The following is a 25,805-nucleotide window of genomic DNA, read 5'->3' as shown; positions in this document are numbered from 1 at the left end:
GTAGCCACAGCTGCCCTAGGATGCACTGACAGAGGCGTGGCTGCCGGACACTGGCACCACCGGGCCCTCTGACCACCACCAGTAGGCAACGGGTGAAATGTCTTGCCCAAGGACACAACAACCGAGACTGTTGGAGCCGGGGCTCAAACCGAACCGATTACAAGACGAACTGCCAACTCTTGAGCCACGATCTCATAATATAATGAGAAAACGCATTAGGGTTTCATCTTAATCAACTATACAACCATCACCAGAGATAAGATCAATTTAATTCAATACCTGCTTGCTTTGCATCAGTTATAAGTTGCTAAGTTTCACTGACGTTTTATGATCTCCGATCGCCACGTCAATGCATGCCTTTTACTTTGTGTACGCTAGTTGGGGGATAATATAATTAAAGTGTGAGTTTAAGTATCATCCCAAGTGAGACAGAACACAAAGGGACTTCATTAAAGAATTCATAACAACAATTTTTTCAGGGTAATTTACACTGTAGGGACTTGGCAGCTGGGATTTATTTGTTATGGACATCATGTAATGAAGATATAAAACTGACATCTGGTGCATACAACAACCAGCCATGAGAAATCCGTACTGTCAACTGCAGAGGGTAAACCTTAACAACTTCCAGACCAACTTCAGTACTAACTGCAGAAGCACTATAATGGACACCCATGAACGCTGTGCCTGTAAATGTTGGTGGCGTAAAGCTTTAGGGCTACTCGGGTAAGCCTGACTGAATAAGTGCAGACTTCACAGATGGACGACCGTGTTCAGTCATTAGATGAAAACTGTCAATCACATAATGCTGCCTCTTGCTCAGTTAAAGCACTAATAAACTGAATCTGCTGAATAACTTTTAACAACAGGATGTTTCAGGATCATCCATTGCTATTTCTGAGTCATGTGTGGAAATGAGGGTTTTATTTTTATTGTCTGCTGCATGTCGATTACTGGACCTACTGCTGACCATCATGACTCATTCTTGCAGCTGATTCATGAAACAAATCTGAAACTTTCAAAAGCCTCATCCTACCTAAAGTAGATCAGCAGTTATTTAGGTCAATGCAAAGATGACTTGTCTGAGTGCCTGGACTGATTAACAACCATGAAGCCGCTTTTGAATTGTTGAAATCGAGAATGATGGAGGACACGCAGGGGAAAAAGAACAGCTAGAAGAGATGGTAGGGGGAATAATGAAGGAGGTTAGAGAAAGATGGGAAGAAAACACAATAATGATAGAGATATAATAATATCAAGAAGATCTGAAAGACTAGGTGAGGCAGAAAGAGGGTTGGGGCTGTACCTGTGCTGCTGTGTTCCATTCATGCATCACTCTGAGAGCAGTGTGTCTGCGCCGGCCCCCTAGGAGATTAATTAGCGGCCTCAGCTAGCAGAGGAGCTGCTGAGATAGGCACCCAGCTTAACACCGAAGATAAATTACCTTGGCTGAAAGCTCAAAGTTCAGCTATTTTACCACATACAAAAACAGATGTATGTGGAGGTCCAAAACTGCGTCAGTACCTGGTGTAATAGGAGGGAGAAAGGGGGGCAGCCATCGCTTTCTTTCTATACTGTATACATTTGGCTATAGGTTCACTCAAAGATTAGTACTCAAAGCAAAGTTTTGAATCTTTTACTGACCAGACTCAAGCCGCTGAATATTTCAACTCTTCATGGATGAAATATCTCCATATAAATCTTCATTAGTCAGTTACCCAGCTATGTGACCGCAGAATCAGGTGCACTATCAACATTAAATCTGAGGTCACCAAAATAATTCAGTTTCTAGGAGCAAAAATAGGACGGTTACATGACAAGATGTTTACAGATAACTTTTAGAGCATCAAAATAAATGTCTTAGGGAGAAACATTATAAAATAACTATAAAAAAAGAACAGAGACTTGAATTTATCTCCAGATTTATAAAAAGAGAAGGTCAAATCTGGTCAGGTTTCTTTCAGGGTCGTAAGAAAAAATAAATAAATTGCTGGAACACTCCAGGCTGCACCCAGGGGAACAGGAAACTAGATGTTACTGACAACGTATCATATAACATACTTAAATCCCTCCCACTGATTCCACATATTCCTTATTTCTATATCACTGCAGGCTACCTCGGCCACTGTTGCCTTTTTTGTTTGACTGATCATCATCTCAGCCTTAATACTTAGAGGCCGGTGCTGAGTCACAAAGATCGCTGTGCAACTGCATGTGAAACATAATGAGGACAGGTGGGGGTGGGGAGACACAAGTGAAATTTATTATCAGGTAAAACGCTACCAGCCATGCTACAAAAATGGTTTCAGGGGCTTAATGAGTATGAAGTGTTTTATAAAGCCATTACCTCACATCAGCTAAAGTTGTAAACAACTGGAACAAAATTTGTTTTTTTATTTAAAGTGGATTCACAACACCATAAGGCTGAAAACAATATTTAAAATTAAAATATTAACAAACAGAAAAAGGAAAGAATGAAAAAGCATCCCACCTGCAGATCAGCAGCACAGATAGCAATTACACTGAAATTACAGGCTGCCCTCTTCAGAGGCGAGTTGGAAGGAAAGTTTATGAAGAAATACACACGTGGTGAAAGTATGAAGATGGATTTCCAATAAGCTTGCAACATTAGACTGTTTAACTATCTGCTTTTTAATCTGCATGGAAGCTGCTTTACTGAGGTGTTTAGGAAATAAACTGCATCTCTGTCAAGCTTAAAACATAATGCACATAGAAGAAAGGATAAATAAATTACTGAGATAAATTAACATAATAAGTCAAGCTGATGAATGATTGAGTGACAATGCCTTAAATGATTGCATGTAAAAGCCTAATAGTGTTTTTTAAAAGTATTTCAAAATTTATATTTAAAGTTAATGTAAACTATCAAATAAACTCAACAATTCGCTGTTGCTTAGTAACAACATAGTATAACAAGAGCGAAAACCTCTGCCACTCTCCGGATAGTGTTTACTTGTAAGGGAATGATACTGTATTTTCTATATATTCATTTTTGTTAGCCTGTCCTGTCCAAGGTAGTTGGGATAGGCTCCAGCCCCCCGTGACCCTGACAAGGATAAGCAGTAGAGAAAGGATGGATATATTCATTTAGTCTTCTGCGTGTGGTAAAAAAAATCAGATAAGGGTACCGTGACAGATGTTTAGGTTGATTACACAAACATTACGTAGGTTGAAATTCACTGATTTGTAAGTAACTGAACATGAATATGTTGAGCTTAATTTTTAATATTATACTATAGTATATATAAAAACAGGCAGCTCGTTTTATTTCTCTCAACAATACGTTCTTTGATGATATAACACATTTTTTAACCAATAGATCATTGAGTGGAGCTTGAAGACCTTGGTGGATGTGAGTCAAATTAGAATGACTTGTTAACGAGACCCCACTTCACAAGTTTTATCAGAATTCATTCAAAAATTTTCGAGCTATCCTGCTTAACGACGCACACAAATACTGCCAGAAACATAACTTCATTGCAGGAGGTAATTATTTCTTCTTAACATCTAATTAACTAGTGATTAAAAAGCATTTCTTGATGCATTACTGAACCTGAGCCTGAATTAGAATCAGCTTAACTGGCCAAGCATGCAAGGACTGTGACTGTTTTCAGAATGAACACAAAGAAAAAGAGAAATAAACTCATAAAATTGACTCCCATGTGTCCACTGTTTGCTTTGTACTGCTCACTCAGTTCCTGTTACAACCCCGAGAACTAAGAAAGTAAATTTCCATCACTTTAGGTAGCATATTTATGCAGCAGTTAGCAGTTGTTGGTCTAAGCATATTAAAGCACTCCTACTTCCTGTAAAGTGTACCATCTTGCACTGTGGACCGAGAGAATGACGACTGAGAGCCAGAGCTGCCAAATTTGTACACACTACTCATGGCGGTCACCTGGGAGCACATCCATTCCACCTGACTAACCAGTGTTTGTCAAAGCCAGAGTCGTGCTGCTTGGGTGATCTACCCATCCCCCATTGGCACTGCACACACAACCCCCCCCAAAAAAACAAAAAGAAAAATCAGCCATGCTTTTGAATGCACCTTTGAAACGGGCCCAGCACAGCGCACAACAAAGTAGGACACAAGACAACTTAGCAGTGTACGTGCTGGTGCAGAAACAAATACAGATACTGAAAGGGAGATGCATGCACACTCTTACTAACTCCCTCTGATGCACTTAAAAGCAATGAGTAAAATATTGATAGCCCGAGGAGGTCTGGGCTACTCAGTATGTGCTCTGTACGCACTAGGAAAGAAAGTATGTTCATGTGTCTGCTAAAATGAGTATCTTCAAAATCTGTATCCATATAAAAGTCAGAATAAATGCCATTTGTTTCTACTGGTCTCAAAATTGAACTTCAGAGGGTTCATCTTATTCAGCAACAAAAACCTTCATTGTCAAAAACATTAGCATCTCCTAGCTATTATACGATAAAAATCGTATAATAGCTGCAAAGACGGGCTAATTGTCATATTGATGTGATTAACAGTTAGTACAGTTATTAACCCGCAGAGATAAGGCAGCAGCCCATGTGCCAGTTAAATCACGAGCCAGGGAGGGGTGGGGGACAGCACAACGCCACGTGAGCGTACCATCTCTCCACTTTCTCGCTCGTCCCTCCTCATCATACACATGCATTCACCCCCCTGCTGTGGTATTGGAAAAAGCGCTAATGGACAGAAGTGATTACTGGCCACCTTAAGGTTGAATAGGTGAGATGAATAGATACGGTCACAGCCTCGCAGGGGGAGTGGACGAATCGCCTGACCTTCGCATGAAAAGACCAGACTCCAATCTGTCATCCACAAACTTCGCTGCACACCACCTGCTAGGCTGTTTTTTCACACTGTGTGGCACCAGGTAATGAGCAATTTTGAAAAGAAAGCAAGATGGAAAAAAAAACAAACCCAAAAAACAGAACACCTTGCAAAGTGTAGAATAGCGAAAGCCCCTTTTCCACAGCAGATAAATACACATTACTACTTTCAGCTACAACACACCCTTTCTTGTTCATATCTCGCACGTGCACGTGGTCTCACATGTTCTCACGTGCACCCGGAAACAAATACAACTGCAGATGGCAATAGTAAAAAAATCACAGTCAAAAGAGCATCAAACGAAAAAAAATGTGACAAATATTGAAAATTGTGTTTTAGTTGTGTTTGGAAGGATCAAATCCAGTTTCCCAGAATGAAAACATGAAAACACAAATTTGCACATCATAAGCACAACAAATGAGCAGCTTTGGGCTCGGAAAGGACAACTCAAACTGAGTAAAATATCAAAGAAAAGAACAAAGGGAGGTAAGCAAAAAGGGGAGAGAGGAGTTGAATTCACTGTTACCTAGAGAAAAGAGAAAACATTGTTAATAGTATTTTCTTCAGCTCAAAGCCCTTGCACTAAAAAAAGAAAAAGAAATCTGAGGGGAAACTGGAAATAGAAGAATTAGTACTTGGTATCAAGAACAGAGCGAGACGAAGCAAAGTCAACACAGAGACAACGAGAGGCCACGGGACAGATGCAACACTGAACACTGGGAGCACGCTGGCTGTGTGACTGGATGCCCTACCTGTTTGGCTGAGTTGAGAGGTACTCCGGCTCTTGCGCGACATGCCAACCATGGCCTGCATTTTGGCACCAATGCTGGAGCGCCTCTTCTTGTCGTCAGTGCCTACCGTGCCAACCGCCGTGTCCGACTGACTGCCGTCCGTCTTCTCCAGGTTACACATGTCGCCACTGATGCTTGTGCTCTTGGTCATGTTCATCCCACCCGACGAGCCCATCTGCCTGTTTTTCATTTTGGATGCAAAGTCACTGTCAGCCACCACCATAGATGGGGGGGAGGGAAGGGGACAGGTGAAGACAGAGAAGAGAGGACAGGGCAGAGAAGGGGAGAGAGGAAGCCAGTGGAGGGGGATTTGAATTGAGAGATGATGGAGGAGGAAACAGAAGGAGAGGATGGAAGAGGAGAGGAGAGGGATAGTAGATGACAAGGTGTGGGGTGAAAAGGAGAAAAGGACAGAGTTCAGGTACAGGAGTTCATGACTTACAGTATAGATGAGGTTAACACTGATGTAGTGTATATTCTAAAGCCTTTTCATGCAGTGAAAGACCAACCATAGCCTACTCTCCAGCTCTGTAAATGGGTTTGTAAAAGTTTTGAAGCCGTTTGGGAAATCGGGAGTAACATAGAGTTAATACTCTGCATTTTATCTGTTAGGTTATTTAGTTTTTTGATTTAAGATGTCTAAAGACACTAATCAACTAAGACTCTGGTAGTATTCTGAGTATTCATTTAATAATCAAAGTATTAATTTATTAAATGAAAAGTTCACGGACATCCACAAGTAGGTAAGAGTTGTGATCAAGCGCTCAAAGCTGCACACAGAAAAGTTGCCTGTCATCAGCATTATTCTCCAGCTCCTGCAGTTTGAAAGGAAATAGGCCAGTGTTCAAATGAGGGTCCTATTTTAGCCCTGCCAGTAAAATTATCTTTAAGAGACAAATTACATTCTGTATCATAGGCTCTGAATTCTTAATGGGATAAGTTACGTGTAGCACCCTCATTAATTTAAGTGTCTGACCTCCATCATGTAACTGTGTTGCAAAGACCACTCATAGAAAGATGTGCTGGGTAAAACGGGAGAAGGTTTAATACATTTTGACGACTGATTCCATCAATTAATTCAATCGTACTCCAAATTTCACATATATCAGACACTCTGCTGTATTTGATAAACGCTGGAGTTTATGTCTGATATGGTTGCGACATCTCATTATCCTGCGCATGAACACAGTGATGCTTTTAGTTTAGGCAATCAGCCGTGCCAAAACATCAGCAGTCGACCAGGCCTTCGTCTGTCTCACGCACATTCTCAGGCAGTTAGCTCATAAACAACATATGGAACCGTCATGAATGTGTGAGCACGTAGTAATGGCTGCTCATGTCACTCCTTGCTATGCTGGCGTGGATAGTATACACTGGCACATGCGTATCCTGTTTTGGCGGTCTGCACTTCATATTTTGTTTTTCAGCTGCTGTTGGTGAAATAAATCAGGTGTGCTGTTAAAGAGCACCTCGTACCCCAGCCAGCAGTAGCAAACCTTTTGTTTATACCAGTTCTAGCACCAGTGGCTTCTGTTAAGTATCAGCCTGTGCTTCAACACATAAATATTGAATGCTTATTGGGAGATTAGCGCCTTTGATCGGTTATTGCAGCCCAGAGGCTTTGAAGACGACTCCAAGCGCTCGGCCGGCACCACGGGCCCGTGTGCTACAGGTGACATTCTAAAATATGCTCTTTCACCATCATCGCAGTGAGGCTGCATTTCATCTGCTCCTCACACGGCGATCGCGCCGCTTCTTTCATTACATCAGCACAGCAGCGAGGTCAGGGGGGATCGTGGCCTCCAACAATGATTGCCAGCTGAGGTTAAAATGCATGAGCGCAGAGCTTTCAATTAGAAATTTATGTTCTGTAAAATATTTAGCGACACAAAATAGGAAATGAGATGAAATGTATTCTTCTGATGGAATAAATGTCTCGTCTAATTCCCTACTTGTCTAATAGAACACACAGTGCCTGTCACCATGTTTATATCAAAGGCAAACTTTAATCCTTCTCTAGGAGGATGGCCAATAATAATATTTAATCTAAAGTGATGAACACTGCCGGTACGTGGACACATTCTACCCATTATCGGAACAGATGAATTATACCCAAACCGCTAAGGGTCTATGATGGTTTGTTCCCTAAAGGGTGAACTTGCAACTGGATTGAATAAACATTTGGCTCTAACTGAATTGACGGCGCTTTTATTTTTCGTTTGTTTTTTTTTGTCAAAATGCACAAACATCTGCTCTTAATGGACACACTGTTCTAAAGTAAATCATAGTCTCACGATTCTTCATACTCTCATAAACTGGTGTAAAAGGACACCTTACTTTGATTGTCCTCAATAAAAACAAGTGCATAAAATCTCTCGCACCTCCTCTCATTACAGTTTCGCCACTCTCTGAACAGGTCTTGGCACTCAATCCAGGGTTGCTGTGTAAATATGCCTACTTGGAAAACTGGGTCTCTCCAGGGATTTCTGATTTTCAACCTCAGCTCAAAGAACACAGAGCTCCTCATCATGCAGATTGCTCACCATGCATTTTCATCTAGGCCAACATGTTCCCAAAGCATAACCCAACCCCAAAATACCTTCGAAATCTTTGGTGTTGCAAAAATGTAGACAGGTTTTGCTACACAAAGCTGTCTTTAATAGGCCAATCTCCATACTGTATCATGTATTGATCATTTTTAGAAACCGATGGTAAACATTTAAATAAAGTCTTCTAAAAGGAAATGAGTCAATAGATATTAAGCAACTTTGGGGTGAAATATACATTTTATTTATTTAGTCTCACTAACAACAAGGAAGGAGCAGCTGTTATTAAAGGTGAATCATAAATGATGTATGGAAAAGTGCAGGTACCATGGCAACCGTGCCCCAAATCAGAGCATTAGCATGCGTTCATGCCTGTCAAATTTTTTTTGTGCTTTTTTTTTTTGCAGAGGTTGCAGTGAGCAGAATTGAAGTGATTAATTAAAGTCTGGATCTCATATTTATCTTAAGCTGTAACTTGGATACGACAGTCTCATTCAGAGCAGAGATTTTCACTTCTGTCTTCAAAGGACTAAAAACACACACGGCTATCATGATGCTCGTATGCCAAGCCTGTTTAATGTGTAGCAGATGTGTATTTACACTGTGACCTCAATACATAGGAGATGACTCATAAATAGATGTAGCTGGTGGCCATGTTTCTGCTAAATCACACTGCTTTACTACTTTCACACACACAGATAAGGAGAGCAGCGAATGCATCTTTTGTAACTTGAAGCACATCGCGTGTCACTTGCTGACTCCTCAAATCATCTCGATACATGTGATTGACTGTTTTCAGTATTCTGACTTCAAATCTGGAGGCTCTCATAGAAAAGCTTTTTTACCTATAGATATTCTCTGCTTGATTACGGTTCAAGTTCTGAGATTTGTGGCTTCAATGCCCAGTGGCACAATTGACTATGCAGTGGCATGAATAACAGATACGCTAAATGTTCTATCTCATACATGCTCTATCTCACAGATCCTAAGATTATTAACATGCAGCAATTTTGTTTTTTCTATTGTGTGCAGCTGCAAAAATCATGACTCAGTGAGCAAACCTGAATGAACAAAACGACGCGGAGGGTTTGATTTTTTATCTCTCAAAAAGCAGAATATTGCATTACTCACAACTAGGTGGAATATCAGTTTATACTGTAGCTGTCATGAAGGAACAAGGGTTGATCACACAGATGAGAGTTGCCAGCTTTTTTTAAAAGTAGGACCAAATGAGCTCACTTTCAGTCAAGATGAAACACGTTGCAACTGCAGCATTGTAGCTTAAATCAAATCTCTGGGACGCGTGTGCTCAAGTCGGCTTTTTTCAAATCTCATTTGTACGTTTCCGGTGAATTCACTGAAAGTGATTACCCCGTGGTCATCAGTATGAGGTTTGTGATGTGACACATAAAAACAGGGAAATATCGAGGAGTAGCTGGAGACAAGGAGGAGGTTTGAGTCGACAAGTTGCACGTGCAAAACATGACTGCAGGGGAGCAAGTGAAGAACATGGACTGATAAAATACTGATGCAGCATCCCAACACAACACAGCACACACAATAAAGCAATATACACAGCAACTTCAGAGCAAACCGATGGATGAGTGGGCAAAGCGTTAGGACTTCCTAATCTTCTGTTTGCACTGTATAATCCACGATCCACTGTGTAAGTACAATTTACTTACACTTCAGTGGATCTGCTCCTGTTTCTGCATGTGCATTTAGCCTCCTACGCGCATGTGCAGAGTGCACCTTCTCAATCAGACGGTGCACACTAGTGTAGAGTTAATCACGCGTGAGAGGGTGTAGCTTTTATCTTAATGTGTTTTCTGTTAAGACCGAGGGGCAGAACTAATATTGGTGAGAAGCGCTTGCTTGGATCCTGCTGTGAATGAGATTTGATAATAAAGACATCTTATCAGGAGTGCAAGCTAAGCTTCTTTCTGTTGGCCTTCCAAATAAATTTTGCTCTTGAATTTGCTCTTGACACAATTTTCAGACCTGCTAGTCCAGCACAGTGCAAAAATGAAACCACAGTCTCTTGTGGTTTACCAGGAAATAGTGTCATGTTAAATATAGTCTTAACATGTTAGAAGCCAAGCTTCTAATATACCAAGGCAAGAAGCCAAAGCTCACTAAACATTTAGACATGAAGGTCCACTCAGAAAAACAACAGCTTTTATGATGTGTAGTAAAATATCAACAGTTCACCTAAACTCTGATTTAAATAAGTCTTCAACTTTATATTTACTGTACATCTCTATGCACACTTTGTGTGAATATGACTATTACTATTATTATTATTATTATTATTATTATTATTATCATCATCATCATCATCATCATCATCATCATCACTTGTATGTACAGTTATATGTTTAATACAGGGAGGCACTTTGTTGAACCTCTTAGCAAATCAAAAAGTGATGTTTACGAGGGTCTTGCAGTACACCTTGTGGTAATGCTGGATTTACAGTACTGCATTAAATCTGTGCCATAACCTGGTGCTCACTTTCTCATAAATGTCTCATAAATATTGATCAGCAAAAGGCTGATACCTATGTGAAACATAAAGCAACAGGCTGTGATTGTATCTAGCACACTCATAATCCTAATAGTATTTTTCCATAGTAAACATGCAGTTTTTCTTGTTTTCATTGCTCTTTTTCATTGGTTCGAAGGTCTTCTCTACTTCCTGCAGGTCGATAAAAGTAACTGTTGTTTAAAAGCATGAAACATGAAGAGCTCAGTTTTCCTCGTGGTGTCAGAGCATCGCAGGCATACGGTGAAAGCAAGCTCTGATTAAGTGCAGTACTATAAATTCAGGCTGAAGGTTATTCTTTAGATAGTAACTGTAAAGTTCACATTATCTGATGTGTGAACAGACTGCATGGACACCAACTGTTTTCATGTCACTGCAATTATACACTGCTCAAAAACGTTAAAAGGAACACTTTAAAAATACATTCGATCCCAATGGGATGTGTGCATGACTCACAACACTGGAGCGTGCACTTATTGAGATGACCACTGCTGTCCTGGGAGATCTCCCCCAAAATCTGGACCAGAGTATTACTCAGCTCGTCGACAATCTAAGGTGCAACTTGGCAGCGTGGACTGAGTAAAACATAATGTCCCAGAGGTGCTCTGTTGGATGTAGGTCAGTTGAGCGTGGAGGCCAGTCAGTAGTATCAATTTCTTCATCCTCGAGGAACAGTGTGCTTACTCTAATTACATGAGGCCGGGCATTGTTGTGCACCAGGAGGACCCACTGCACCAGTATAAGTTCTGACAATGTGTCCAAGAATTGCATCCTGACACCTAATGGCCGTCAGGATGTGTGAGGCCTGTGGGTTCCTCCATGGATTATGCCTCCTCAGACCATCAAGGAGCCACCACCAAATTGGTCATGCTGAACGATGTTACCCTTCCACGTCTGTCACATGGGCTCAGAATGAACCTGCTCTCATCTCTGAAAAGCACAGGGCACCAGAGGTGGAGCTGCTGATTCTGGTATTCTATGGCAAATTCCAATCAGGCTCCAGTGCTGAACAGTGAGCACAGAGGCCACTTGAGGACGTCGGGCCCTCAGGTCACCCTCATCATGTCTGTTTTTGATTGTTTGGTCAGAGACATTCACACCAGCGGTCTCCTGGAAGTCATTTTGTAGGTCTGGCAGCACACATCCTGTTCCTACGTGCACAAAAGAGCAGATACCAGTCCTGCTGATGGGATAAGGACCTTCTACGGCCCTGTCCAGCTCTCTTAGAGTAAGTGGCTGTCTCCTGGAATCTCCTCCATGCTCTTGAGACTGTGCTGGGAGACACAAAAATCCTTCTGGCTATGTCACACATTGAAGTACCATCCTAGGGGAGTTGGACTATCTGTGCAAGCTCTGTAGGGTCCAGGTACCACCTCATGCTACCAGTAGTGACACTGACCCTTGCAAAATGCAAAACTATTGAAAAAACAGTCAGAAAAGATGAGGGAAAAACATCACTGGTCTTTACCTGGAAAACCATTCCTGTTTTTGAGGTTATGCACCTCTAATGCACCTGTTGATAATTTCATTACCATCAAAGAAAAAGTTTAACACCAACCCACAAGTTGAACTGACTTGATGCTCTGATTAAAAAGTGTTCCTTTATCTTTTTTAAGCAGTGTAAAATATTAATGCTACTCTACCTTAGTATTGTTAAAGGTCAACAGGGCCACAGTTACACCATCATCAAGGTAAAGAGAGGAGGGTAGTCACCACACTCTGTCTTGCACGTCCTCATATAAATGTGCAAAAGACAGTCGTCCACTGGGATCTACAGCGGGATCTATACTACTGTTAGTAGTTTTCTTCATCATTGTTAGTCTACAGTTTGAAGCTGCTACACATGTGTTACCTGAGGTCAGTCTCTGAGATACTCCTTTGGTGCAAGTCCTCTTCTTTCTCCACCAAATCCTTCTGATGCTCTTCGCCTGCGTCTACCTTTCCCTCCCACTCCTTCCCCCCTCTCTGCACCCTTCCATCTTTACTAGCCCCTCTGCCTTTTTCTCCTGCCTCCTCTTCCTCCCTCACTTCTCCTAACTGCTCATCCCCCTCCCGAGAATGGCTCCTCGATCGCAACTGGCTGAAGATGGAAACAGAGGCACAAAGAGCAGCACATGCAAAGCCAAAAGAAACAGAAAAAACAGAAAAAAACAAACAAAGCGTGAACAATGTCAACAACAAAAGAGAGACGAACACAGAGATGCAACGCAGCCATGATCAAAAGCAGACTGATTCTAAATCACAGAAGAACTAACGTAGACTTAAAGCAAAGCACCATGCAGAGGAGTTTGTTTTTGCTTTGATATGAGACGACACCCAAAGAGTAGAAATATGTTTAATGTTTCAGTGACTACTGCCAGATATGGATAAACTTCCCCCACAGCGTGAAGGAACAGAGTTCAACCACTTGGCTCCAGATTCTCTAAAATGGAGCCAAACTTGAACTCATCACAGGGAGAAAATGACACGCAGCGCTACAGGAGGGGCATTTTCTCCTCGAGTAACCATGTGCAAACAGTTTCAAATCTGAAAACGTCTGGACATGGTAATGAATATGGGGTTCACCGCTGAGGGGGGCGGGGTTTGTCCATTCCAGCTTGATGGTAATTTAAAGAGCGGCACAAAGTTTGCATCAGCCTACCGGATCTTGCGGTTTCCTTGCGGCCTTTCTGACTGGACAGACATGTAGCTCGTGCTGCTGAACCGAGAGGCACTACTGGTTCTCGACACAGCGGACACGTCGCTTACATCACTGTCCGACGACTTGGCTGACAAGTTGTCGGAGCCCCGTGGATCTCTGCCTGAACGCTGCAAAGAGGGCAAAGAATAAGACATAAAGTATGGTGACATCAGATATCACAAGTTTGGGGTTTTTTGAGCAGTCAACAATTTTAACAAGTACAAAATGTTGTTGCTAAAATAGTCCCAATGAAAACTTCAACAAGTTACCAAAGGGTAGAGATTTCTAAAATGACTTCTACGTCTTTGCCTTGTAAGAGAAAACTATTTGATCAAGACAAGCAGTATTTCAGAAATAAGCTGTTGAATGTAAATAAAAAAGAAGAAATATGCACACTATTTTTACGTTAGGCATATTAGGTGAGCGACTTTAAAGGTCAGTATTTTAATTATGTAGTGGGAAAACATTGGGCTTGCAGTTAAATACCGCAGGGGTTCATGGTTTTGAGATTTGGTCTTACCAGGTTCAGAGACTAGGAAAAGTTATAAATGACATCCACAATTTCAGCTTGACTTTCATTTTTGTGTACAAAAGGCTGGAATGGCACACGAAAGCATGTCTTCGTTTCATTCAGCTTCTGATCAGCATCCATCGTTTGTGTGTGTGTTGCAGGTTTTCACAGGCTTGTCTTGTTGATAGTGATGCTGGTATTTTAATTGACTTTTTACATTTGAGCTAATTTATGCTTTGGATCTATCTAGCATGGATATATTAGATGGTAAATGGACTGTTACTTAAATTGTTCTTTTCTAATCTAACTGAGCACCTAAAGCACTACAGTTCTCATTCTCCCAGTCAGTGTTTTTTGTGCAAGATCTTGTCTAACATTTGCACACTTACTCACACTCTTTATAAACAAACATGATGCATGTTTTAGAGTAACAAGTAAAATGAATTCTGGAAACTAGATTTTTGAATTGGGAACTACTGCCAAAAAATAAAACTGTTGCCAAAGTGACAAAACTGCAGATTCTTCAATGGCCCCTTGAAGCTCCTATGTTAAAATGCCCAGTTTCACAGCAGAAATAAACCTAACATTGGTCCAGGTCAGGCGTCGACAATCTTCAACATCAAAAGAGCCATTTTAGCTCCTCCCAGCAAACTACGAGAGAAAAAGGGCAGCACACGCGTGTAACGTGGATTAACATGTTTATTTTCTATGAGTTTTTAACTTGAATATGTCAAGCTCTGCCTGCTCTTCCATTACTGTGTTCGATTAACAATGCAGACAAAGAAATAATGCGCACATTTGTGATTAAACTTGTGATAAAGCTGTTGATCAATCACAGTCCATACAGTGTTGTTGCCAGAGACCAAAGATGGAACATTCATCAGCAACTGTTCAATAAACTAAAATTTTTGGACATTGTTTTGAAAGATATTTGCAGGCACTTAAGTTAAGCTAGCAAACATTGGAAATATTAGAAAGTCCAATTGTTCTTGATTGCATCACAGCACACCTGGGAACCTCGCTCTGCGCAGTTGGTTTCTTTTTTGCACGCTCTTTTCTTTTTCTAACAACTACCCAGTTTAAAGCTATGCCTAGCAGTGTGACAGATCTGTGTGATAACAATTGGTTGTAGGTGCAATATGGCTTGCCAACGGCCTGTCCATGAAATATGTAATCCAGTTTTGCTGATTGGCTAGTAATACTGGAAGGCTTTTTTGTGTGGTACATAGAATTGCTCATAACAGGTGTTTATGTCTGTGTGATGTACCTTCCTAACCAAGCTTGTTAGCATTAGCCGACAACTTAGGACTCCAAAGAGTCATCCAAATATGGTCACTCCTGGCTCTGAAACACCCAGATGGCAACAACTAAAACGCTATTCTCCAGGCTTCAAAACGGGACTTCATAAAACAAAGATTCTTGTCATGTCTTGTCAATTGTTTATATACAGGCTAAGGCTTTCATACAAAGCACACTGTTAAAAAAAAAAATCCTAAAACAACGGTAATATTCCGGCAGCTGGGGCGCCAAAATACGACCGTGAAATAACAGAAAATAACTGTCCCATAAAAATACAGTCATTTTCAGTAATGAAAATAGAATTTGTTGCGCTAATTTGACATGGGATTCTGCCTTTTCCAAGTGCTTTTAGACATTAAATTAGGAACATTTTTACAGAAATATACAGTTAACAGTTGGTTTAAATAACAATTGATTGTATGCCCTGGGACAGACTGACAGAGGCGAGGTTGCCATATCGCACCATCGCCCCCTTTGGCCATCACTAGTAGGCGAAGAGTCCTGACCACAGACACAACGACGGAGAGTGTCCGAGCCGGGGCGCGAACTGGCAATCTTCGGATCACAAGGCGAACTGCCAACTCTTGAGCCACGAACGACCTAACTAGCAACGATAATAATACTTATGTGATGTAACACAAGCTTATAGGGATCATGTTATATACTTTTCCATAGCATTACATTTGAATTCAACAGTTCAATCTTTCAAATAACGGACAGATATTTGTGAGATCATGATACATTTGTGAATGTATTTTAACAATCTAAATATGCATATGTACGGACGGATACATTTAATAATCATGACAATTATGTTGTATTACATTACAGTGATTTAACGTTAATTTACATTCAAAATGTGAAGTCAAAGTCTATTTACGTAACTTTAATGATATTCTACAAGAACAGAACATTACTGTAAAATGCACAGTAAAATACCTTCATATTAGGGTTTTTCCCTACGGTCGCAGCCATACCCGCGACCTTGTTGTTGTTAGCTCACATTCATTGGCCAAAGCTTAGCGTCATGTTATTTATATTTATTGCAACTCCTACCTCTACATTTCTTTTTCAAAATATTTAATTAGCACAGCGTGTCCGTGCAATGCGTTACACTGTGGCATGCAGAGAAATCTTAACAAGAAAGCTCACAGAGAGAGATTGAGCTTGTTATTTAACTCCTAGCTGGTAGGGGGAGCTCTTCATTAAAACACTTGCCAGTGTTACTATATGCCTCAAGGTTCAACAACAGCACAACAGAAGTCACTCATGGTACAGCACTCTCTCTACGAAACAACAACTGTCAGTGACGCTGCATCACGGCGTAAACACAACATTCAAGATAACAGTTAAAAGTAACGTAACCATAAACAATAAAACAAGAACATCTAAACAGCAGCACATGTCCCAAGGCATGATGGGAGACATTTCTGGATGTATTTTTACGATCTAAATATGCATATGTACAAAAATATATATTTAACAAACAAGTAAATTGTGTTTTATTACATTTACAGTGATGTTATGTTATTTTACAGATCACAGTCTACTTATGTAAATGTAATGATATTCTAGAAAAACAGTACGCAACTGTAAAATACACAGTAAAATAATTTGACATTACTATTTTTTGGAACAGTGCAGGGTTACGGGGATTAAGTAATAAGATGGTTTATAACTTACTTCAGCATGCAAAACTAATTTGCAAAAGTCATTCCCTGTATGCCTGCTTCTCAATGCTTGTGATGTCTAACTAAAAACGAGCACTTTTCAGTGGAAGACTGGGTGGAGCAAAATCAGGGTTTTGCTCTGAGAACTTGTCCCACAGAGACTGTGAACTTTCCAAAAATTAAAAACAACTTGAGGTATCATCCTTCTGATTAACTGGATGAGATCCAGAATGCATTGCAGACATACAAGCATGAGGACTTGTAGAGTGCGATCTAAAAACTGCACCCACGCTTAAAACAGTCAAAAGTGGCACAAGAAGATGATCTTAAACAGCAATCGGCCAAATTTCAATCAGGTAATGTGTTTGTTTTCCATTTTTGAAGACTTGTGATCTCATGTAATTGTACTCTTAATACTTCATGTACATTTTACTAAAAAAATTAATGAATAATATTCTGATTTAGACATACAAAGTTTTGCATGAGTACTTAACCATAAGTGGCAGGAAGACAGTTACCATATACTGTTTAATCCAGTGACAGTCAACTGGCTCACAAAGTCTGATTCTACTCAACTAACTTTATACACAGGCTTTCCTGGAAGCTGAACTGGGCTGGGATGATCTTGGCACAGACTTAGTCCAAGCACATTTGTGAACGTGGATGTGTATATAATATCTTGTTATGTTTTGGTTGGCTGTTTACTGTAACTAAATCTGGACGGAGTGTTACAGTAACTGCCTTTATTAGCATTGTTTTTGTCAATGGGAAGATATTTCTCAACATACAAGGACTGGGGAATAATTTCAGCAGCTTTTTATAGACTCCGAATGCCATAGTTTTCATAGCACTGTCTTAAAAGGAAAGCAGACAGAGGGGCTTCATCTGCTAGGTCTCAGACCAGACCGCAGTGAGACAGCAGGCTCTGGCCGAGCTCTCTAAACATGTTCAGGACTTCTCCAGAACAGAGTAGTAAACAGTGGACTTTACACACAATTCCTTGAAATTGCAAAGTGATGTATTGAAGTGTTTGGCCTAAATGACAAGGAGAAAAATGTAGTTTCCCACATAGAGATAACTCTAGGTGGCTTTAGATTGTTGTCGTTTTAGATTTGTGTGCAATGATTTTGAGATATCTTATCGTTCCATTTATTTTTTCTGGGTTAACAATGGACACTGCTGAGAAACTGTTGGGAAGGATTAATAAAATGTATCCTGTGGCGCTGTGGATGCATGTCGCTTTTTAAAGTCAAAGCTTTGAATAAAGACGTGTATAATATATATCTGTGACTCAGATGAGCTGATTAGAAGAACAGCTGTATCCAGCTCTGTGTTTTCCAGCCTTTGTGTTGAGTCTTTACCAGCTGCACTTTGTTTTGATATGTCTTGTGACCATATCTGTGCATGATGCAAACATCAGTGAGCATGCATTTTGGAACTTTGGGAACAGTGTTTGTGTAGGAACGTCGTTTTCTGGAGTGTTGAAGCATAAATTAAGCAGACCTGGGCGTGTTTTCTTTACCTTGTGGTAGTCCTGCTCCAGTCTTGAGTCAGAACCAGCTCCCTGCTTGTACTTGTTCATCTTTAGTTTCATCTGTCTGGTCCTCTCCTCCATGTCCATACCTGAGCACAGAGACAGATGCGAGTCAGCTGGGAGCTGGTGGACTGTGAGGAGAGCCTCATGGAGGGGCATACTGTTATGGTGAGAGAGGCTTCTGTTGAGCTATGAGCCATGAGCTATGACGGGACAGATCTAATGGGAAAAGCTGAATGGTTGGCTGTTTTTAACAAACACAAACCCGTAAACATATGCTGCATAGAATAATAAACTAATTTTTGAAATCAATAAGTCCCACAAAAAATGCTGCTTTTTAGTCAGTCACTAATATTCAAATATTTTTATCTGACCTCAGTAAAACACATTTGAATGCTAAGCCAAATTACTCCAGTACTACTACAGCACTAACTGCAACAATACTAGTGATGCATTTTACAAAAAAACTCTAGATGAATGGAAATGATTAAACAACAAATTGAAATCCCTAAACGATCACATTAATTGGCCGAAGCATCCCTCTCGATTAAAACCGACAGGCATTTTAGTCCTTTTTTAATTGCATAAAATCATCCGGTTTACCCATCTTATCACCTCCCAATTTCAGTTTAAGCTCTGCAAATGTGATTCTTACATTCGCAACCATGCACAGGCCTCTGTGGAAGTACAAATACCAATAAGAATAGGAACTGTGTACATTTTACAAACCTAAAAATGACAAAATAAGCTACAAACAGTTTCTACAGTGACTGTTTCTTTTCTGCAAAAATGTTCACCACATGGTGACTTTCCTGCTTTTTCCTGCATTTCCATTTTCCTGCTTACTCTTTGTCTCTACTTTTGTGTCATATGACCGCAGTGACAGAGTGAAGATGAATGCACACGTACAGGCGCCATGCTCACGTGCCTTCATGTACACACTCGCACACAAAGAGAAACGAAAAAGCAAAGAAAAAGAGTAAAATAAAGGAATACAAGCTCAGAGCAAATGAATGACTGCATGAGTGAAGCGAAAGGAGTTGACGCATCACGCAGTTAGTAATCTACATGTGATTTCGCATCTCTCCAGGAGTATTTTGTTAACTAATAGTATTTCATTTAACTTTGTTAAATGATTGTAACGGAGCTGCTTTTGAAATTCCAGTGCAGTCAGAAAGTCGTTTTTTGTGATCGCTTCGTTTCAGTGGTCGCGATAAATATGAGGTTAAAATTGAACAACTTTGAGTTCAGTAATGTAGGAGTTCATGTTCTTTTATACCAACACGTTCTCATCCCAACTTGTAACATAGAAACGCGTGTGACAAATCGCCAGTATGTTACGCATTTGGAGGCATGAGAGCCGTTTGGAATGAATCTATACATGTAAATGTGTTTTACGTTCTGATCATGAATCACTTTGGAAAACACTATCTGATAGTGTTAAGGTTATGGTTATGGTTAGGGTGTAACACGGCTGGAGCGTGTGTTACTGCCGCGAGTGGCATTCTATTGGGTTCAATTGAGAATCCGGAGCATCTCATAATGACGCGGAAGGGTACCTTTCGTTACTATGAGACGCCTCGGGACATGACAAATCGTCTGTATGTTACGCGTTGGCAATGACAATGCTCTGTTTATCCAGTTTTTATTGGACAGACAAGATTGGACAGTTCATCACAATAAATTGTGTTAGATCCTAGAAGACTGATGGCTTTTTCATGCTTGAAGCTGGAGAAACGAGGCAGTTAGCTTAGCTTATCATAAAAACATTTAACCTCGTGTGGTCTAGACATAAAAAGCTGAACGACCAGGACCTCAGAGGCTAGCTGCTTAACAAGTTGTACCTTTTGTTTTGGACTGCAAAGAGACCACATTTTAAGTGACTCGGTGACTGTGCATGAATGTGTGCGGCCACTATTGTTTCATTTCAAAGCAAATCTGTGGAACAAGATCATGAAAACCATACTCACTAAAGTGAGTAAAAGTTTTGACTGCACTGCATTAGCAGCGTTTAGGAACTCTAAGTCATTCAAAACCACATGAATCAACAAATTTCACTTGAAATAGGCCAAAAAGAAATCAATTTAGGGAAAAAGTAGCAAATCTATGTCCACAAAGAGAGTAATCAAAAGAATAAATCTGCTGTCATACGCTCACAGTAAGTTTTTTTTTTTTTTTTAATCTTGGTAGAAAATGACAGTGTCTCACGTGCTGCAAAGAAACCACACTGGTGTGATCGTGATCATGCTTTAGTGAATGATAAGCCCACACAGTCTGTCTGCAGAAAAAATAAAGCAGCAGAAATGGTATGGAAGCCAGAAGCATCATCTACACAACAACGAAGAGAGCAACGCCGCAAGAAATTGGAGTCAAGCCAAACGGGAAAATAAAAGACGACTGAGATGAGGGGAGGCGGGTTTGAGGAGGGGGAGGGCAAGCCAGGAAGACGTACAGAGAGAATCACAGCAGAGGAAGGAGAAGAGGGAGCTGAGACAGAAAAGAAGGAAGGTGCAGAAGAAGAAGGGACAGACCTGAGTTCGTCCAACTTGGTGAGTCCGTGTCTTCTGGGATCACATCACACAATGGACAGACACAGACAGAGGAGAGGAAGATGGATGTGAGAGGATGCACGAAGGGTAAGGGGGAGGGCGAAGGAGGAGAGGAAGGATGGCTGGGAGGGCGACGCCATCACCAAAGGTCTCGGGTTTGGAGGGTCAGAGTACACAGGAAGGAGTCGGAGGGGAGGGAGGGGGACACGACACAACAATGCAACACGACAATGACAAAAACAACAAGCACAGAACACACAAACAAAATCATAGAGTACACCAAGAACACACAAACACCACCATGGGCACAGTGAGAAGTCAAAATAGAGCAAAAAGGGTGCGAGGCCGGGGGAGGCTGAGGTAAAGAGGTCAAGAGTTTAGTTATTAGAAGTCAGAGAGAGAGGGAAGGGGAAAGGTTCTGTGCTTTAAAGGGGAAAAAAGAAGCTGAAACAGGAAAGAGATGTTAATGTACCAAACCAGATAGAAACTTGAGACTTCTCTGCAGGCAGGTGAGGAAAGGAGGAAGAGGAGGAGAGAGGGGAGGGGGAGGAGGTATATAAGGAGAAGTGGATGTCACTTGAACCTGCATGGGGCAACTGTGGGGAAACAGCCTGGAAAAGTAACATGAACGGAAAAAAAAGAGGAAAGAAAAAAGAAAAACTGAAAGCACAGAGCAGCGAGCACACAAAAGAGAGACGGCTACCTCACACAGTTTCACCAAGAGAACGTTCAAACTGACAAAAAATAGAGACATCACCTGGGTAGAGTGCGAGAGGTTTAAATACACGCAAGTACACGCTTAGGCGCGCGCACACACACACACGAGCATCAGCCACAAGATCTCTCTGAAAAGTCACACAATACCAACATTCGACTGCCTGCTGCCAGGCATCTCTGTTGATTCCGATAGATTCACATTGTATTCATACGCATATTTCACTTGTCTCTGTATTATTCATGTTCTTCCTTTCTTCCGCTTGGGCCCCCAAAATATTCTGTTTAACTCCAGAGATGAAGTGTGCTTCCGTTTCCTCTGCGGCTACCAAGACACTTTCACACATGTTTTGATCTCGCGTCGAGACAGCTGCTCATTGACTGACCCGACCTCAGTTCACAGGTTTAACATCGGGGTCCGGTTTGTTACCAACCTTCTCTCTTAGAGTCATGCTGACCCCTTTTTTTTCCTCCTGTTCTGCTCTCCAGCCCTCACATCTGATCTCTATCCCAGGGGCTGAACCTGACAAATCAACAGTAATGACCAGGAGAGCCTTCATTGTCCTACCCCCCCACCTACTCCACCTTCCCACACACACACACACACACATACACACAGAGAATTTGCATTTAGCTCAATTAGCACTCACTTAGCTTGAATAATGAGGTGTCACATGAATTAAAAGACAATGTGAGGCATCTGCCTAGCTTTCATGAACGTAATAGCAGTGTGGTTTAGCTTCGTCAGTCATTCCAGGAAACACACAGAGAATATGCAGAGTTGGACAGAAATGAGAAATGGATGGAGTGAGAAAGTGAGAGAGACTGACTGAAGACCAGGCTAGCTGTGGGTTCATCACAGATTGGCCTGTGGGAAGCAGAGGCTTTGAAGACATGCCTCTCTGCATCCTGCAGACGCACTGAGAGAGCTACTGGGTTTTTAGCTCAGAACAGCAGATGTTTTATGTTTTATTTTAAAGCCACAATCCTAAATCTGGTTCTGTTGTCAAAACGTATCAGCAAGCGGCATAGCAAGCTAACATAAATGAGGCTTAACTTAAAGAAGGTGAAGGCGTGTCACCATGGAAACATTTCCATCCATCCATCCATGGGCAACAAGCATCAGGTGTCATTTAAATAACGTTATTTGTTATTTGTACAGTGCTGACAAAAAAATCAGTAAAGAAATTAATATAAAGGGTAAGAAATCTATAAAATGTGTTACTATTTTTTAAGGCGCTAGAAAAAACCCCCAAAACAACAATCTTTTGTGGGGTTTATTCATAGTTTTAAAATGTCAACTCCAAGATGCACTGCAATACCACACCAAGCAAGAAGAGACTGAAAAATAGAAGGATGCCATCCAGAGGCTGACAAAGACACCTCCTGTTAAATCAAAGGTGTGTCACACACACACATATATTACATATATATATATATGTGTGTGTGTGTGTGTGTGTGTGTGTGTGTGTGTGTGTGTGTGTGTGTGTGTGTGTGTGTGTGTGTGTGTGTGTGTGTGTGTGTGTGAGGGTAGAATCCAGTTGAAAGAGTCCACACAAGGACAAGTCAAAGGAGCTTGCAAAGAAAAGCGTCTGGACTTCTTTAAGTTGCTTGAAGACGTTTCACCTCTCATCCGAGAAGCTTCTTCAGTTCTAAGGTCAAATGGCAGAAGGACACTCTTTCGAGGATGCCAATGTTCACATTTTGGACAGAGAGGACAGATGGTTTGAAAGAGGAGTGAAAGAAGCCATCTATGTCCACTGTGAGCGATCATCTTTGAACAGAGGCGGTGGTTTATGACACCAACTGTCTGCCATCTATAATTCAGTTTTGAGATCCCTCCCCAGACACCTTAACGCCAACTCACATCCTGGGCCATCTGTCTCAGGAAATCGCGTGATCAGGTGGGGCCAGGTTTCACAATGAGCTCACCCGAAACCCTGGCTGATTGGGACCCACACCCATTTTCACACCTTGGCTCAGGTGATTAGAGGATCATCAGGGGGTCCTTTTGTCCCTCTTTGGGGGGAAACTCCCACTGGGCTTAAATCTGTGACTCTCCACCATTTGACCTTAGAACTGAAGAAGCTTCTCGGATGAGAGGTGAAACGTCTTCAAGCAACTTAAAGAAGTCCAGACGCTTTTCTTTGCAAGCTCCTTTGACTACGATGACCTGGATGACTGAGAACCTTCACAGACACACAAGGACAAAGTCAGCAATTCTTCACAGAAACCATATTCTGTTAGAATACTTTCAGTGAGTCCATGAGCAATAAACAGCTATAGTAGATACTATTATACTATTATTATGCAATATTTTATTGCTACAAGCTTCGCTAAACTTACAAACTGAAGTAAATACTATACAACAAATGACAAGTAAAGCAATGACTTTTTTTGAGCTGGTTCAGTTTAGCTTTGAAATGTTCCTGAAATATTCAGTCAGTTAAGCTTGATACTCAGACCTTTAGACATATTTGTTGAATTTCAAAAGACAAATTTTAAATCTTTTTTAAAAGGCTTGTATGTAGAAATCATCATGCTGTGTACAGGGCTGATCAGACAAGCATGAAGAGGCCTATACGCAAGATTGATGCGCTTTTCTCTTTTTGACCGGGTACTTGTCTGGTTAGATACGTTGATTACTGTTCATGTACTCATATGAGAGAGAGTAAAAAAGACTTGTACCCTATCAGACCGACCGACCTGTGTCAGTGAGTGAAGGGTAAGGTTGTGTCCCACCATCAGACAGAGAGCCATTCAGCCCTCGCTGCTGGTCCTCCCATGTCACCTCTAAAGCAAGACATACACATAGATATACACACACACTGATTTTGACACCATTAGGAGATCTCCTTCCTGCGCAAATTTTTATTCTTCTCTATAAAATACTTTCTATGTCTTCATCTATTGATACATTGCATAATGAGCATTTTGTGTATTATGCTCTGTACCAATAATAGAAAGCTGCTGCAAGCATAAATTAAAACAAACAAACAGATAAGAAAAAGGCATCTTTACTACTTCAGCACTGAAATCAAGGACAGCTCCTTATCAAACATTATGAACTTTGCTCCATCTGCTGGCCAACAGAGGTAACAGCCTCTCAAATAAAAAAAATAAAAAAAAACATCATTACACTCTGCAGTACTGCAGCAAAGTGTAATGCACAGGCAGCAGGAAATGCTGTTTATGTGGAACACTATCCTAAAAATGTCTCTATTCACCTTTACTCCATTACGCCATTTTTATTACTGTTTTTGGCAAAAAAGGACAATTTTCTTTGCACTAAGCACCAGTTATGTTTGTAAGAGACTGCCAGTCTTAATGGAGTGCATGAAAAGACTGTGTGCACAAGAGCGCAATAATCCATGTCTAATTGAAATGATTGGCAATTTCACAATGGAAATGGAGAGCTCTGTCTTTGTGAGGTGGAGCTGAGCAGAATTAATTAGTATTAAAGAAGAGGGCAGATTAGAGCTCTGAGGCCACGCTGGAGGCAGAGAAGGGCAGACCAACCAAACTTCCAATCACAGCACTCTGTATGCATTAACATCAGTTACACTACACACAAGTCTCTAGTTTGATCACGCAAATAAAGTCAGAAGGAACGGACCATGCTTTTTGGGTGAGAGATGAAACTTGGGCGAATAAAACACTTTGGTGCGACTCAGAGCAGCTCATCATCAAGGACCACAGCTGCTGCTAACTAATGTCACAGAAGGACCAAGAGAGCCCACACAGCAAAATCACACCATCACACTGCTCGGAAGACTTGCCTTTCCTCCCATTTACCGGTGGGCCTTGGGGTTTTTCCTCACTGCCTGCTGCTAGTGGGGAGACAGATGGAGGTTCATGAAATGGTGCAGCACTGAAACTTTACACTGTACGTCACCGTAATATCACAGCTCATTCCACTTGGGCCCAGACGCAGATGCACATATGCCAACACAAGTGTGCACGCACGCACACATACGCACATATACCACAAGATCTGATGTGCACAGCAAGCGTTATTGCATAGAAATGCCGTGAGCTACTGGTTAATTATTCTGCTCAGTGTGTGATTATCAGAAAACATAGTTTTATAATATGCAGTTGTACAGTTATATTGACAACTCAA

The 25,805-nt window shown here is 41.1% G+C and overlaps 1 protein-coding gene across 1 annotated transcript in view; it reads right to left on the bottom strand.

Annotated features, from left to right (window-relative positions):
* rims2a (regulating synaptic membrane exocytosis 2a) overlaps positions 1 to 25,805 on the bottom strand; it is a 153,469-nt gene that overhangs the window by 16,183 nt on the left and 111,481 nt on the right. The window contains 4 exon segments of the mRNA XM_040013344.1: positions 5,599 to 5,843; positions 13,367 to 13,533; positions 18,408 to 18,508; positions 20,951 to 20,983. Coding sequence (XP_039869278.1) covers positions 5,599 to 5,843; positions 13,367 to 13,533; positions 18,408 to 18,508; positions 20,951 to 20,983 — 546 coding nt within the window.

The sequence above is a fragment of the Simochromis diagramma genome, unplaced genomic scaffold, assembly GCF_900408965.1.
Source record: "Simochromis diagramma unplaced genomic scaffold, fSimDia1.1 OVJJ01000618.1, whole genome shotgun sequence".
Taxonomy (NCBI): domain Eukaryota; kingdom Metazoa; phylum Chordata; class Actinopteri; order Cichliformes; family Cichlidae; genus Simochromis; species Simochromis diagramma.
Note: the sequence above shows the minus strand (reverse complement) of the source record. Positions and strands in the feature narration are given on the sequence as shown.